A 16,192-nucleotide genomic window follows, 5' to 3' on the forward strand; every position below is an offset into this window, starting at 1 on the left:
AATGTTGACTCCGCAACACCCCCCCCACGCGCTCTGGCTTGTAAATGCTCCCTTCTCCACCGGGACGACTAGGGCTCTCACGAACACCCAGTTGTAGACTACTCACTATCTGTCCCTATGTTTGAGTTACTCGTTTCATCATGACCACAACTCGGTTATTCCTCTTTAGTACATTAATACAAAATGAGAGAGGACGCAGTGCAAACGTTATTGCACAGCAGTGAGCTGTGGTATGGATCAATATAACCCGGTCGTCGGTTGCATTGAAAACGTGCTAGCCACGCCGTGGGGCAATTTAATATGTGGAATGCTTAGTCAAATATAATATTTGGTTAACTGATTGATTATTGAATATATATATATATCAATTACTGCTATAGGCACATTCACATGGATCAATAATTTAGGTAAAAATAACTAACTACCTTAAGGTCAAATACTATAATACTAATAATGTAGGCTTACAATAAAAATCACTCAAATGTAACGAGCTTCTGTTTATTATCATCTTACACAACACATGGTATACCCACAACATGACTTACATCAGTCCCCAATGTAATAATATTAACCGACCATAGAGCATCACATTTTTGTGTGGTTCAAAACATGTATTTTACAGATGTGCGTATTGATTTAGTGCTAACAATACTAAATGAATCCAACATTTTCCAGCTGTCAACTTAACAGAAAATGTACAATCAGCTTCCTCTTACCAAATGGTGAAAATAAGGGGCTGATTTAAATCTAAGTGGCATAACTGAGTAGCTCACATTTCTCTCTTTAGAGTCTGAATGTGGTCCAGTGGGCAGGTTGTTAGTACAGTAGTCGTTTAGCATTGTTAGCCAGACCGCTCAGTCCCAGATCAGATCAGCGATGTTTCCCAAAGCGGTTGAAGTGTCGATAGAGGAAGCGGATCCTCTTCTCCATATCATGTTTGTCCTGCGTCATCATCCTGTCTCCTACCATCCTCTTCTTCCTCGTCAGACGCTGCAGCTCATTGCCACGGAAACCCTTCACCCAGACCGGCCCGACGATCAGATCCTTAGGGTGGGCTTTGAAGTCACCTACAGACAACGCATTAGAGATGTAAGGCCTGTTATAGGAGAGAGTGTGTGTGTGTGTGTGTGTGTGTGTGTGTGTAGTTCGACACGTGCCTATGTGTTTCTGAACAGTGCAATGGTGCTGAAATGGGTCAAACCCCATAGAAACTGGACAGCACTTGTGGACAGCAGCATGTTGCTGAAACTGAAATGGTTTTAGCCTCATAGATTGGGCAGTACTTGTGGACAGTGCCATGGTGCTGAAATGGTTTGAGCCCCCCTAGAGACTGGGCAGCACTTGTGGACAGTGCCATGGTGCTGGAATTGGTTTAACCCCAAAAAGACAGCTCTGTACCATTTTGTATCAACTGGCAATATGGCAAAAGTGACATTTTCATCATGTGTCCATTTTCATATCTACCTGGTAACCAAGCGTATATTTTAAGTTAGTCCAGAGGACAGTGTCATGTTGCTGAAATGGTTCGAGTCCCAAGAGACTGGGCAGCACTTTCATAAAGATATGAAAGTTATGCATCAACTCAATGTCTTGACATCAGGTCAAATGAGCTATGATTTGATGCTGATAACTTCTCAATTACCTAAAATTCCTATGTTGTCATAAACCCCAAACATGCTCCTCTTCTCAGTCCACCTGTCCACCTTCTTCAGCTCAGGAATGGCATTCATACGGACTGGACAGCACACACCTGTAACACACATTTTGATCTCATTAGCTGGGCTACTTCCAGTACCAATAGAATGTTAAATTGACAAGAATAACTAATGACTAATGCTACAGTATAAACAACGATTGTATGACGCCTAATGTTTCAGTGTACTGTTTGGAGTACATACATTAAACCAGATAGCCTTGGTATGACGTATCAAATTCACAGGGCCCTGGTTGGAAAATTGTGAGCTCACAAAATAGGCCTATTATGACATTTACAGCAGCTACAAAACATTGCATCTGCATTTCAATGTATTATAAACATACCAGTGCCTATCTGTCTGGTTGTTTGTAGTGTGGAGTGGCAAAGAGACACCCCAGCCTTCAGCCACCCTCTCAACAGAGACATGGCTCACCTGAAATACACACAGAGGTCGTCCGTCATTGTTGAAAGGTAAAATAGCTAGCTAAAACGTACAATGTTTGCAAAAACAAGAGAGGTAGCTACTGTAGCTAAAATAAAAATATGTTCCTCTTTGCCTACAAGTTGACCTAGCTAAGCTAGCTCAGCCAGCTAGCGTAGCAAACGGGCAATACCATGTTTACCTGAAGCGTTGCACGTCTTTATGACCTTGTAGTCGTCAAGCTAATATGATAATAAAAATCTAATACAAAACAAAGGGATGCATTAATAGCTGTTCATTAACTATAGACAAATCGAAATTCACGTTTTAAAGCGTCGACATGTATAAAGTCATGCATGCCATACGGGCACCTCCATTTTACTATTATTCCCATGATGCAACGCGTATTTACCGTAAAACTCCTAAACATCCGCATCACAATTATCTGTTCATAGGGCTTCCATTTTTTTGAAGGTCTACAAACTGAACTACTGTAGACTACATTTTATCCACTAGGTGGACACATTCAGGTCATACATTTCCCCACACCACATACGCATAAACACTATGAAGACACACACACCTTGTGTTGGTTTCAGTCTTACTATAACAAAAACAGCTGACTGGAATAAGGCGTCTGTTTCAAAGAAGCAAGCACAGCAGAAATTAATTCGGTCTAATTTTCAGTTCTGCTTTGACGTCAGTGTCCTTCAGCGGAAAATAAAAATGAAAAACACATTACTAAAAATATAACAACATTCCACTGATGGCCCGACACCTATATTGACTTCTGATACTCATGCATGCCCAGATGTTGTGATAATATTGCAGGGGGCTGCATGTTTTGGTAAATCTACTGGCCGGGTTTACAAAGCATTTGCACAAGTGCAATGTACAGGAAAGGCCATTTTGGAATCTTTATATGAAGAATGTCTCATGTTATATGGCAGAGGAGATATTCTATCAATAATAACTTGTGATATGAATGATTATTGTGGATAGGTAAGAAATGGGATTTATTTTAAAATGCTTTTTTTAAAAACAAACCCAAGTATTTAAAAACCCAAACATTCAAACTAAACAGTTTGAGAGAATAATAGCTGCATTTATTGAGACTTTACAGCCTGGTGTATCATTGTTCTACATAGCTGTTTTATTTATTTATTCTGTGTACACACAGTACTCAGTGGTGTAAATTACTTCAGTAAAAATATTTGAAAGTAATATTTAAATAGTTTTTGAGGGTATCTGTACTTTACTATTTGTATTATTCTGTGTACACACAGTGTACTCAGTGGTGTAAAGTACTTAAGTAAAAATATTTGAAAGTAATATTTAAATAGTTTTTGAGGGTATCTGTACTTTACTATTTTTATTTTGGACAACTTTTACTTACTCCACTACATTCTTAAAGACAATACTGTACTTTTTACGCCATACATTTCCCTGACAACCAAAAGTACATTTTGAATGCTTAGCAGGACAGGAATATGGTCAAATGCTTGCACTTATCAAGAGAACACGTGGTCGTCCCTACTGCCTCCTTGGACTCACTTAACACAAATGCATCTTTCGTAAATTATGTCTGAGTGTTAGAGTGTGCACTTGGCTGTCCATACACTTTAAAACAAGGAAATCGTGCTGTCGGCTTTGCACCTTTACTCCTACGTTCATGTACATATTACCTCAAATACCTCGAGTAACCTGTTCCCCAGAACATTGACTAGGTACCTGTACCCCGTATATATACTGTTGCCTCGTTATTGTTATTTTATTATGTTACTTTAGTTTATTTAGTAAATATTTTCCTAACTCTATTTTTCTTAAATGCATCGTTGGTTAAGGGTTTGTAAGTAAGCATTTCACAGCAAGGTCTGCACCTGTTTTATTCGGTACATGTGACAAATACATTTTGTTTTGATTAATATAAGGAATTTTAAATGATTTATACTTTTACTTTTGATACTTAAGTATATTTAAAACCAAATACTTGTATACTTTTACTCAATAAGTATTTTACTGGCTGACTTTCACTTTTACTTGAGTATCTTCTATTAAGGAATCTATGCTTTTATTCAAGTATGACAACTGGGTACTTTGTCCACCACTGAGTGTACTGTAGATAACTGTAGACCTTCGGGTTCAACATCTGGATTAAAAATCAGCTGAACAGAACATAAAAATGTAATATACAGTGCCTTCAGAAAGTATTCACACCCCTACATTTCTTCCACAATTTATTGTGTTACAGCCTGAATTTAAAAAAGAAGAAGCAGACATTGAAGAATATCCCTTTGAACATGGTGAAGTTATTAATTACACTTTGAATGGTGTATAAATAGACCCAGTCAATAAAAAGATACAAGCGTCCTTCCTACTCAGTTGACGGAGAGGAAGGAAACAGCTCAGGGATTTCACCATGAAGCCAATGGTGACTTTAAAACAGTTACAGAGTTTAATGGCTGTGATGGGAGAAAACTGAGGATGGATTAACAACATTGTAGTTACTCTGCAATACTAACCTACAGTAACTGACAGAGTAATAAAAAAAAGGAAACCTGTACAGAATAAAAATATTCCAAAACATGCATCCTGTTTGCAACAAGGCACCAAAGTAATACTGCAAAAGAATGTGGCAAAGCAATTAACTTCTTATCCTGAATACAAAGTGTTATGTTTGGAGCAAATCCAACACAACACACTACTGAGTACCACTCTCCATATTTTCAAGCATAGTGGTGGCTGCATCATGTTATGGGTATTTAATCGTTTGTAATTGTTAAGTACTGGGGAGTTTTTCAGGATAAAAAAAATAACGGAATGGAGCTATGCACAGGCAAAATTCTAGAGGAAAATCTGGTTTAGTCTGCTTTCCACCAGACTCTGGGAGATGAAATATTTACCTTTCATCAGGACAATAACCTAAAACACAAGACCAAATCTACACTGGAGTTACTTACCAAGAAGACAGTGAATGTTCCTGAGTGACCAGGTTACAGTTTTGACTTAAATCTGCTTGAAAATCTATGGCAAGACCTGAAATTGGCTGTCTATCAGTGTGTACAGTTGCATGCACAGTCAGATTAATATAATAGTTTGTTTAAAACGTTTAAAACATTTGAAAAAAGTCAAGGGGTCTGAATACTTTCCTAATGCACTGTAAACCGTGTCCCCTGACCCCCTCCCTGCCTCGGCCTCCAGTATCTATGCTGCAATAGTCTATGTGCCGGGGCCTATGGTCAGTCTTTTATATCTGGTGTAATTATCCTGTCTTATCTGGTGTCCTGTGTGAATTTAAGTGTGCTCCCTCTAATAGTCTCACTCTCCCTCTCTTCCTCCCCTCCCAGAGGATCTGAGCCCTAGGACCATGCCTCAGGACTACCTGGTCTCATGACTCCTAGCTGTCCCCAGTCCACCTGGTCATGCTGCTGCTCCAGTTTCAACTGTTCTGCCTGCGACTATGGAACCCTGACCTGTTCACCGGACATTCTACCTCTCTCTACCGCACCTGCTGTCTCAACCTCTGAATGACGATGCTGGTCATCTGGCCTTAATGGACATGTACTATCTCCACCTGGCACAGCCAGAAGAGGACTGGCCACCTCTCAGAGCCTGGGTTTTCTCTAGGTTTCTTCCTAGGTTCCTGCCTTTCTAGGGAGTGTTTCCTAGCCACCGTGCTTCTACTGTACATCTGCATTGCTTGCTGTTAGGGTTTTTAGGCTGGGTTTCTGTATAACACGTTGTGACATCTGCTGATGTAAAAAGGGCATTATAAACATGTTTGATTGATTGGTTAAAGTGTTTACATGACTATTGCCATACTCGGCCTACTGCCATAATCAGTTTAATATTGAATTATTGGTGTGCATGTAAACGTATTCAATGATCAACAAACAATTTGACAGAACTTGAAGAATTTTGAAAAGAATAATGGGCCATCTTTACACAATCCAGTTGTGGAAAGCTGTTAGAGATTTACCCAGGAAGACTCACAGCTGTAATCTCTGCCAAAGGTGATCTTTCACCTTTTTATCTTTCATATTTGTTTTTTCAAATGTTAGAATTCTCCTTTCACTTTGACGTTAGAGTATTTTTGGTAGTTGACAAAAGAATTACAATTAAATATATTTTAATCCCACTTTGTAACATAACAAAATGTGGAAAAATCAAAGGGTGTTATACTTTCTGAAGGCTCTGCACATTCTTTCAGCAGACAATCTAGCTTATCTCATCACTCATCCGCCTCCTCTCAGCTGCCAGTAAAAGGCTGGCCATGGGAGCCTACTGATATGGCCAGACTGGGTTCAAATGCCTTCGGTTTCATTTTTCTGAATTGATATGTTTGTATATCTATGTATGTATGTATGTATGTATGTATGTATGTATGTATGTATGTATGTATGTATTGTGGCAAACCTCTTCAAGGTTAGGAGCGTTTGTCACAAACTAAGTGGTAAACTGTCACCAAATCACCCAAGAATGAGAGTTCTTTCGAACAGGACAGTACCTGTGTGTTTGTTTCTCCTTCCTGGTCCACCCAGGCCGTAGGCGAGGTCAAGGATAGCAGGGTTCGGTACACGAATCGGGTTCTCGGTAGGTCCAGGTCCAAACGCCAACAGGTAAGTCCAAACAATCCAGCTCATACACGGTAAATCCAGCCAATCTCTATAGTCTCTTTCTCTATTGTTCATAGCTCCTTCCAGCACTCTCTCTTTCTCTTCCTGGTTTTTCTTGACCCTTTATCTGTGAGTCGGCTCCACCTTCTGAGGGTTCCCCTTGCTTCTGGGACTTGTAGTTTTGGCGGTCGGCCATTTTGTGATCTGTATTTCTGACAGGGGTGGCCATTTCAGTGATCGGGCAGAGCCCGTTTATTAGCTCTGCTCTCACATATCTGCCACTTATCACTCGACCCCCTTCTTTGCCACATATCTCTCCCCCTAGATCCGACCCCTAGGTCGGGCTACCGCAGCAAAATATGCATGCATGCGGGATAACCCATCCGCGTTTCCCATTTCCTTCCCTGCTCTGTGTTTCAAGTCAAAATGAAACGGTTGGAGACTCAAAAACCACCGCATCACCCGAGCGTTCTTCTCTTTAGCCCTATGCATCCAGGTGAGTGGGGCATGGTCACTGATGAGGGTGAAGTGGCGCCCCAGCAGGTAGTACTTCAGGCTTTCTAGAGCCCACTTTACTGCCAGCGCCTCTTTCTCAACGACTGAGTAGTTGGTTTCCGTGGTTCCAGCTTCCTGCTTAAAAACAGGATGGGGTGTTCCACCCTTCTACCTCTTGGGATAGCACTGCTCCCAAGCCGACCTCTGAGGCATCCGTCTGAACCACAAACTCTCTCTCAAAGTCTGGTACCACCAGCACTGGGTTACAACAGAGAGCCTACTGTAATGTCCTAAATGCTTTGGTGGCCCTTTCATCCCATTTGACCATGTTTGGCCCTCTGGCTCTAGTCATGTCGGTAAGTGGGACGGCCACTGTGGCATAACTTGGGATGAACTTCCGGTAGTAACCGGTCAGCCCTAGGAAGGCTCGGACCTGCTTCTTATTTACTGGTTTCGGCCATTCTCTAATTGCCTTCACCTTCTTATGTTGGGGTTTGATTAACCCTCTTCCCACAGTGTATCCCAGATACTCTGTTTCCTCTAACCCCACATAACACTTGGCAGGGTTTGCTGTGAGCCCTGCCTTTCTAAGGGCATCTAACACTGCCTGTACCCGGGGTAAGTGGGATTCCCAATCTGGGCTGTAGATCCCCACGTCATCTAAATAAGCTGCGGCGTATGCCTTGTGCCGTTTTAGGACTTTGTCCATGAGCCGTTGAAAGGTTGCTGGGGCCCCGTGTAAGCCGAATGGCATGACGGTGTATTGAAACAAACCGTCAGGTGTTGCAAAGGCTGTCTTTTCTTTGGCCCTGGGGGTCAGAGGAATTTGCCAGTACCCTTTTGTCAGATCAAGGGTCGTAATGTACCGAGCATGACCAATTTTCTCCAGTAGTTCATCTACTCGGGGCATGGGGTAGGCATCAAACTTCGAGATTTCATTTACCTTCCGAAAGTCGTTACAGAACCGCAACGACCCATCGGGCTTGGAGACCATCACAATTGGGCTAGACCACTCACTATGTGACTCTTCAACCACTCCAGCTGTCAACATTTTCTCAGTCTCTGCTCTAATCGCGGACCGTCGAGCCTCGGGTACCCGATATGGCCTCATACTCACTTTTCTCCCTGGTAGGGAAACGATATCATGAGCCGTAACCTCAGTTCGGCCAGGTACCTCTGAAAACACATCTCTGTTTTTCTGGATCAGGGTCTTTACTTCCTGTACTTGCGCTGGGGACAGAGTGGGTGAAATATTTACTTCGGCTGTCTCCTGAATGTGTGTGGGGTATGTGACCATTAGTGTTTCTCTCTCTCTCCATGCTTTTAACAGGTTTATGTGATACATCTGTTCCTGGGGCCGTCGACCTGGCTGTCGGATCCGATAATTGACTTCTCCTATTCTCTCCAGTACTTCATATGGCCCTTTCCATGTTGCTAGTAGTTTACACTCTACTGTGGGGATCAGCACTAACACCTTATCTCCCGGTTGAAATTCCCTCAGGGTAGCCTGCCGGTTATAAGTGTGCCGCTGATGTTCTTGTGTTTGTCTCATGTGCTCTCTGACGATGGGCATGACTGTGGCTATCCTGTCTTGCATTGCCGTGACGTGCTCTATGACACTAGTATACGGGGTGGATTGGTGCTCCCAGGTTTCCCGTGCGATGTCTAAGATTCCCCGGGGATGCCTCCCATATACCAGCTCAAAGGGAGAAAACCCCAGCGAGGCTTGAGGAACCTCTCTAATGGCAAACATCAGATACGGCAACATGTAATCCCAGTTTTTCCCATCCTTATCGATTACCTTCCTGAGCATTGACTTCAGGGTTCGGTTGAATCTCTCAACCAGCCCGTCCGTCTGAGGATGGTAAACCGATGTCCTCAACTGTTTCACCTGCCACAGTTTACAAAGGTCCGCCATAAGGCGGGACATAAAGGGGGTCCCCTGGTCGGTAAGGATCTCCTTTGGAACCCCTACCCTGGTGAACAAGAGCACTAATTCCTTTGCGATATTTTTGGAAGTCATCGTCCGAAGGGGAATGGCTTCTGGGTAGCGAGTGGCATAATCTAGAATGACCAGAATGTATTGGTGCCCTCTGGCGGATTTGGGTAGTGGGCCCACTAAATCCATCGCTATCCTCTCAAATGGCGTTTCGATTATGGGGAGTGGCACTAACGGGCTTCTAAAAGCTGGTCGGGGAGCTGTTAACTGGCACTCCGGGCACTCTCCACAATGCCGAGCCACTTCAGCTTGAATTCCTGGCCAGTAAAACCTCCTTACAATCCGGTCTCTGGTTTTATCGATACCAAGGTGTCCACCCAGAATGTGCCCATGAGCTAGATCCAGTACTGTCCTCCGGTACCGAGTGGGAACCAACAACTGTTCCACCACATCAACCCCTATTTTCGAGACTCTGTACACCAAACCCTTTTTCAGGATGAAGTGGGGAAAACTATTAGGCATCATCCCACCATTTATGGGAGTACCATCTACGACCTGCACATATGCTCTGGCTTGTTGCAGGGTTGGATCCTGGTTTTGGGCCGTCCCAAAATTAGTCAAGGACTCTGCCAGGTCTGCTGGTTCTATATCGTCGTCCTCTGGATTCAGATCGACCCCAGCCCCACTAGTACCGGGCTGTTCGTCATCAGCGAGGTTTGCCACTTCATCCTCCTCCTCCCCTACTAGCACCTGTGATGTTGTCCCCTGGGAGACCTCTTTTCTTGGCTTTGGTTGAAGGCCCCATGCTTCTTCCTGCTTGGTCAGGGTTGTTGGATTCTCAAATATGCCATTCTTGTGGCCTAACTTCGCAAAGTTAGGAAAGTCTCTTCCCAATATTACATCATATGGCATCTTTGGGACCACGCCGACCTCATAATCCAGCAGACCGTCCTCTGTTTGTATGCTCACTAAGGCCGTGGGGTACAGACGGATATCCCCATGAATGCATGTAACACTGATATCCTGTCTTGTATCCAGTTTATGATTCGGCACTAGTCCTGCTACGACCAGGGTTAGCATACTGCCGGAATCCAGCAGTGCTTCAACCTCTTTCCCTTCAATCTTCACCCTGCACATATGTTTGTTTCTTGAGCTTTCAAGTACAGTGGTTACAACAGGACATGCATACCGTATATCATCTTCATTTTCACCGAGGTTACATTGCATTGGCTCTTCTTTAATAGGGCAATAGGCTGCAATATGTCCTGGTTGATTACAATTGTAACAGATAATAGAGGTTCGGGGGGGAGACCCCCTCGACACCCAGTCCCGGTTTCCGTTTTTTCCCTTAGTGTCTTGGCCTGATTCTGATTCTTTCCTCATGGCCCCACGCTGCTCTCTTCCCCCTCTATATGTTGGGACAGCCTTACCCTGTCCGCTGGTTCGCCCATGCCTGGGGAACGGGAATCTTTCCTCCTGTGCCTGCTCAGCTGTTCTTGCCGTACAATACCGTTCAACCAGGCCCACGAGATGTTCGGCGGAAAATACCACGTTCTGGCCAACCCATCGTCTCACTTCTTGGGGTAGACCTCGCTGAAACTGGTTGAGTACGATGGTCTCGACAATCTCGGCAGATGACCGGGTCTCTGGTCGCAACCATTTCCGTGCCAGGTGAATCAAGTCGAACATCTGTGTTCGTGGGGGTTGTCCCGGTCGGTAGGACCACTGGTGGAAGCGGTGTGCCCTCACGGTATCGGTCACTCCCAGTCTAGTCAGGATCTCCCCCTTTAGTTTATCGTAATCCTGTGCTTCTTTCAACTCCAGGTCGAAATACGCTTTTTGAGCGTCCCCTGCCAGGTATGGTGCCAGAAGCCCTGCCCATTCTTCTTTCGGCCACTTCTCCCTCTCTGCCGTCCTTTCGAAGGTGGTAAGATATGCTTCCACATCATCCTGCGCTGTCATTTTTTGAAGAAAATGACTGGCCCTCCTCTGGGTATTTGCAGCTGGTAATTGAGCCCCAATTTGGTCCGCTAGCCCCTTTAGGCCTTCTCTTAACTCCCGGGTGTTTCTCTCTTGCTCTTCTGTGAGCAGCTGGTTGGTGCGGTGCTGGATCTGTAACGTGTCCTGATACATTCGCATTGCATCCTGATGAACTATTTGTTGAGCTCTAGTTGCCTCTTGTTGGGCGGCCGCCGCTTGTAACAGGGCCTGTATGGCTCCCTCCATACTCATTTTCCTGAAAAAAACTGTCCTACCCAAACAAAGCCAAAACAAAAAAAAAACTGACTCCCCTTTGGAGTGCTAACTGAACATTTATTTAATTTTTCCTTCTACCTAACCAGTGGTATGTTAGTCCATGCCTGCATTCTCCACCACGTGTGGCAAACCTCTTCAAGGTTAGGAGCGTTTGTCACAAACTAAGTGGTAAACTGTCACCAAATCACCCAAGAATGAGAGTTCTTTCGAACAGGACAGTACCTGTGTGTTTGTTTCTCCGTCCTGGTCCACCCAGGCTGTAGGTGAGGTCAAGGATAGCAGGGTTCGGTACACAAATCGGGTTCTCGGTAGGTCCAGGTCCAAACGCCAACAGGTAAGTCCAAACAATCCAGCTCATACACGGTAAATCCAGCCAATCTCTATAGTCTCTTTCTCTATTGTTCATAGCTCCTTCCAGCACTCTCTCTTTCTCTTCCTGGTTTTTCTTGACCCTTTATCTGTGAGTCGGCTCCACCTTCTGAGGGTTCCCCTTGCTTCTGGGACTTGTAGTTTTGGCGGTCAGCCATTTTGTGATCTGTAGTTCTGACAGGGGTGGCCATTTTAGGGATCGGGCAGAGCCCGTTTATTAGCTCTGCTCTCACATATCTGCCACTTATCACTCGACCCCCTTCTTTGCCACAGTATGTATGTATGTATGTATGTATGTATGTATGTATGTATGTATGTATGTATGTATGTATGTATGTATGTCTGTATTATGTATTATTGTTATTGCTCTAGGGATACAATTATTGTTTGGATAACCTTATTTACTATTATGTATTGATTTAGAATCTTTTTTTATTTTATCTGTTACGCTTGTTGATGGAAGCATTGGACCAAGGTGCAGCGTGGTAGACGTACATCTTCATTTTATTCAATGAACACCGAAAATGCAACAAATACATTTACATTTACATTTAAGTCATTTAGCAGACGCTCTTATCCAGAGCGACTTACAAATTGGTGCATACACCTTATGACATCCAGTGGAACAGCCACTTAAAATAGTGCATCTAAATCTTTTTAGGGGGGGGGGGTGAGAAGGATTACTTACCCTATCCTAGGTATTCCTTGAAGAATACAAACAAAACGTAAAGTTTAGTAGGGCTAAACAGCACAGTACCAAAACAAGATCCCACAAACTACAGGTGGGAAGAAGCTGCCAAAGTATGATCCCCAATCAGAGACAACGATAGACAGCTGCCTCTGATTGGGAACCATACCCGGCTAACAAAGAAATAGAAAACAGAGATTGCCCACCCTAGCCACACCCTGACCTAACCAAATAGAGAATTAAAAGGATATCTAAGGTCAGGGTGTGACATACTCTTTATGTGATGCGCACTGCAGAGAACACAGGAAGAAAAATGATCAGTGAACTATTACAGTGTTTATGTGTCAACCAACTGGCAATTTGACACGAAAATCTAATTTCATTCATTCATTCATTCATTCATTCATTCATTCACTGTCCACTGAAGTGAAGTGTATTGAAATACTTCACAGCTCAAAGTTTGATTTGTTTTATTTGATGTATGCCGATATGAGCCCAGTTTAAATCGACCAACCACAAAATGCTAATTCAAATACAAATTTAACATCAAAATGCTATGCACAATTAAGAGTGATTTGAACTTTAATTCCTATAGCTTTGTAACATTAGTGTGCTGGATTGAGGTCGAGATTGAGCTATGTGACGTGATGAGAGAGTGGGACAGGAACAAATTAGTTATCCTGTTGAAAAATTTAGACTGAAGATATCTAGTTGAAATATTTTCCGGCTTCAGGTTGATTTGCATACTGTAGGTTTTTTTTTCATCCTCATTGTCATCTATTGTTTCCATGTGAGGGGCATCTGTCTGTTTAATACTTTCCCTCATCACTGCCTAACTGTGTATTTAAATACAGTATGCACATTTAAAGATCAGCAGGAGGAAAGACCACCTCACAAATCTGATTCACAGACCCTGAAAGCCAGCAAGAAGAGAGAGAAGGGGGGGTTGTGGTCCCAATGTACTGACTGAGCCACCAAATATGGGCCAAAAACAGACAGCCTGTGATTTCAACAGGTTTACATGGAAACGTTTTGAGGTTTTGAAGAGAGTGGTGGGTGAGGGGGTTGATAGATGAGATAAAAATATTAAAAGATGTGTCCAACACAGAGAGATTCACTGCTGTCTGAACCAGGGGGAAATATGGCAGCTACAAGAACACAAACAACTCTTGGGGCTTCACCCACACATTTCCATCTATCCATCCATCCATCCATCTACAGTTGAAGTCAGAAGTTTAATACACTCTCTAGCCAAATACATTTAAACAAATTTTTTCACAATTCCTGACATTTAATTCTAGAAGAAATTCACTGTTTTAGGTCAGTTAGGATCCCACTTTATTTTAAGAATGTGAAATGTCAGAATAATAGTAGAGAGAATTATTTATTTCAGCTTTTATTTCTTTCATCACATTCCCAGTGGGTCAGAAGTTTACATACACTCAATTAGTATTTGGTAGCATTGCCTTTAAATTGTTTAACTTGGGTCAAACGTTTCGGGTAGCCTTCCACATGCTTCCCACAATAAGTTGGGTGAATTTTGGTCCATTCCTCCTGACAGAGCTGGTGTAACTGAGTCAGGTTTGTAGGCCTCCTTGCTCGCACACACTTTTTCAGTTCTGCCCACAAATCTTCTATAGGATTGAGTTCAGGGCTTTGTGATGGCCACTCCAATACCTTGACTTTGTTGTCCTTAAGCCATGGGGTGGCAGGGTAGCCTAGTGGTTAGAGAGTTGGACTAGTAACCGGAAGGTTGCAAGTTTGAATCCCCAAGCTGACAAGGTACAAATCTGTCGTTCTGCCCCTGAACAGGCAGTTAACCCACTGTTCCTAGGCCGTCATTGAAAATAAGAATTTGTTCTTAACTGACTTGCCTAGTAAAATAATAATAAAAATAAAAAATGCAATTTTGCCGCAACTTTGGAAGTATGCTTGGGGTCCTTGTCCATTTGGAAGACCCATTTGTGACCAAGCATTAACTTCCTGACTGATGTCTTGAGATGTTGCTTCAATAAATCCACATAATTTTCCATCCTCATGATGCCATCTATTTTGTGAAGTGCACCAGTCCCTCCTGCAGCAAAGCACCCCCATAACATGATGCTGCCTTTGGGACACGGTTGGGATGGTGTTCTTCGGCTTGCTTTACTGTGGATATAGATACTTTTGCACCTGTTTCCTCCAGCATCTTCACAAGGTCCTTTGCTGTTGTTCTGGGATTGATTTGCATTTGTCGCACCAAAGTATGTTCATCTCTAGAAGATGAGGGGTATGATGGCTGCGTGGTCCCATGGTGTTTATACTTGCATACTATTGTTTGTACAGATGAACGCGGTACCTTCAGGCGTTTGGAAATTGCTCCCAAGGATGAACCAGACTTGTGGAGATTTCCCCATGAAAAGAGGTACTGTGTTTGAAGGTAGGCTTCGAAATACATCCACAGGTACACCTCCAATTGACTGAAATTATGTCAATTAGCCTCACAGAAGCTTAGAAAGCCATGACATCATTTTCTGGAATTTTCCAAACTGTTTAAAAGCACAGTCAACTTAGTGTATGTAAACTTCTGACTCACTGGAATTGTGATACAGCCAATTAAAAGTTAAATAATCTGTCTGTTAACAATTGATGGAAAATTACTTGTGTTATGCACAAAGTAGATGCCCTAACCAACTTGCCAAAACTATAGTTTGTTAACAAGAAATGTGTGAAGTGGTTTAAAAACAAGTTTGAATGAATCCAACCTAAGTGTTTGTAAACTTCTGATTTCAACTATCTATCTAACTATCCATCCATCCATCCACCCATCCGCCTAACGTCCGCCTAACGTCCATCTGTCTGTCTGTCTGACTGACTGACTGTCTGTCTGACTGACTGTCTGTGTCTGAAACTATAGAGCAGTGTAGGTGGTATGATGGGAACCTGATGCTATAAACTCAAATACTGTCCCTAAACTTCAGAATAGCCCTGTATGACTGAGGCAGAGAGCGAGAAAGAGAGAGACGTAAAGGGAGATGGAAGTCACTATCATCATCATCATGTATTCTCCATCAAAACAAAGCCAACCACCATTCAATGACTTGCATTACTGGAACCGGCCCTGTCCTCCCATGTATGCTCGTGAGCTGGTAACTTTCAGCAGTGAGAACTGCATGTTGATCAATGTGGAAGGATACAGTGGTTAGACTGTGCACACTTTTGGCAACCCTGTACTTCCTGTAAGTTCCACTGAGTAGAAATACATAAATATATAAATACTGTGTATTCCAGTACTGCATGTTTCTGATGATATGATGAATCTTTTGTAATACAGTGTTTTTTATACCACTGTGTACCAGTAAGGTAACTTGAGCAGAGAGAGAGAGAGAGAGAGAGGGGGGGAGGGAGGGGAGAGAGAGAGAGAGAGAGAGAGAGAGAGAGAGAGAGAGAGAGAGAGAGAGAGAGAGAGAGAGAGAGAGAAAGGAGGGGTGGAGGGGGAGAAAGAAAGAGAGAGAGGGAGAGAGCGAGAGAGAGAGAGCGAGAGAGAGAGAGAGATGAGGGGGAGGGAGAGAGAGAGGGGGAGGGAAAGAGAGAGAGAGGGGGAGGGGGAGAGAGAGAGAGGGGAGGGAGAGAGAGAGAAAGAGGGAGGCGAGAGAGAGCGAGGGAGGGAGAAAGAGAATCCGTGGAAGGGAGCATGTAGGATTCCCTGTTTGTGTGGCTGTCTGACATTTTC

The 16,192-nt window shown here is 43.3% G+C and overlaps 1 protein-coding gene across 3 annotated transcripts; it reads right to left on the minus strand.

Annotated features, from left to right (window-relative positions):
- Window positions 1-482: 482 nt before the first annotated feature.
- On the minus strand, window positions 483-6,834 carry mrpl51 (mitochondrial ribosomal protein L51). Of its 3 annotated transcripts, none has more exons than XM_052494863.1 (4): window positions 6,625-6,820; window positions 2,041-2,129; window positions 1,643-1,750; window positions 483-1,067 (listed from the first exon to the last, which is right to left on the minus strand). In XM_052494863.1, the coding sequence occupies exons 2-4, from the start codon at window positions 2,120-2,122 to the stop codon at window positions 871-873; spliced, it is 387 nt and encodes a 128-aa protein (XP_052350823.1). In that variant the 5' UTR covers window positions 2,123-2,129; window positions 6,625-6,820; the 3' UTR covers window positions 483-870. The 3 variants fall into 3 exon arrangements, with proteins under 3 accessions (XP_052350823.1, XP_035616170.1, XP_052350822.1); XM_035760277.2 differs by lacking the exon at window positions 6,625-6,820 and adding an exon at window positions 2,320-2,379; XM_052494862.1 differs by lacking the exon at window positions 2,041-2,129 and having other exon boundaries at window positions 6,625-6,834.
- Window positions 6,835-16,192: the final 9,358 nt, after the last annotated feature.

Source organism: Oncorhynchus keta, chromosome 34, assembly GCF_023373465.1.
Source record: "Oncorhynchus keta strain PuntledgeMale-10-30-2019 chromosome 34, Oket_V2, whole genome shotgun sequence".
Taxonomy (NCBI): domain Eukaryota; kingdom Metazoa; phylum Chordata; class Actinopteri; order Salmoniformes; family Salmonidae; genus Oncorhynchus; species Oncorhynchus keta.

Coding starts and splice junctions, on each gene's coding strand:
- mrpl51 (XM_052494862.1), bottom strand. CDS start 6,808: ATGAACAATAGAGAAAGAGACTATAGAGATTGGCTGGATTTACCGTGT. Junction 1,751..6,624: donor AAGGAGAAACAAACACACAG/GTACTGTCCTGT, acceptor TGTGTGTTACAG/GTGTGTGCTGTCCAGTCCGT. Junction 1,068..1,642: donor TGACAACATAGGAATTTTAG/GTAATTGAGAAG, acceptor CGTTGTCTGTAG/GTGACTTCAAAGCCCACCCT.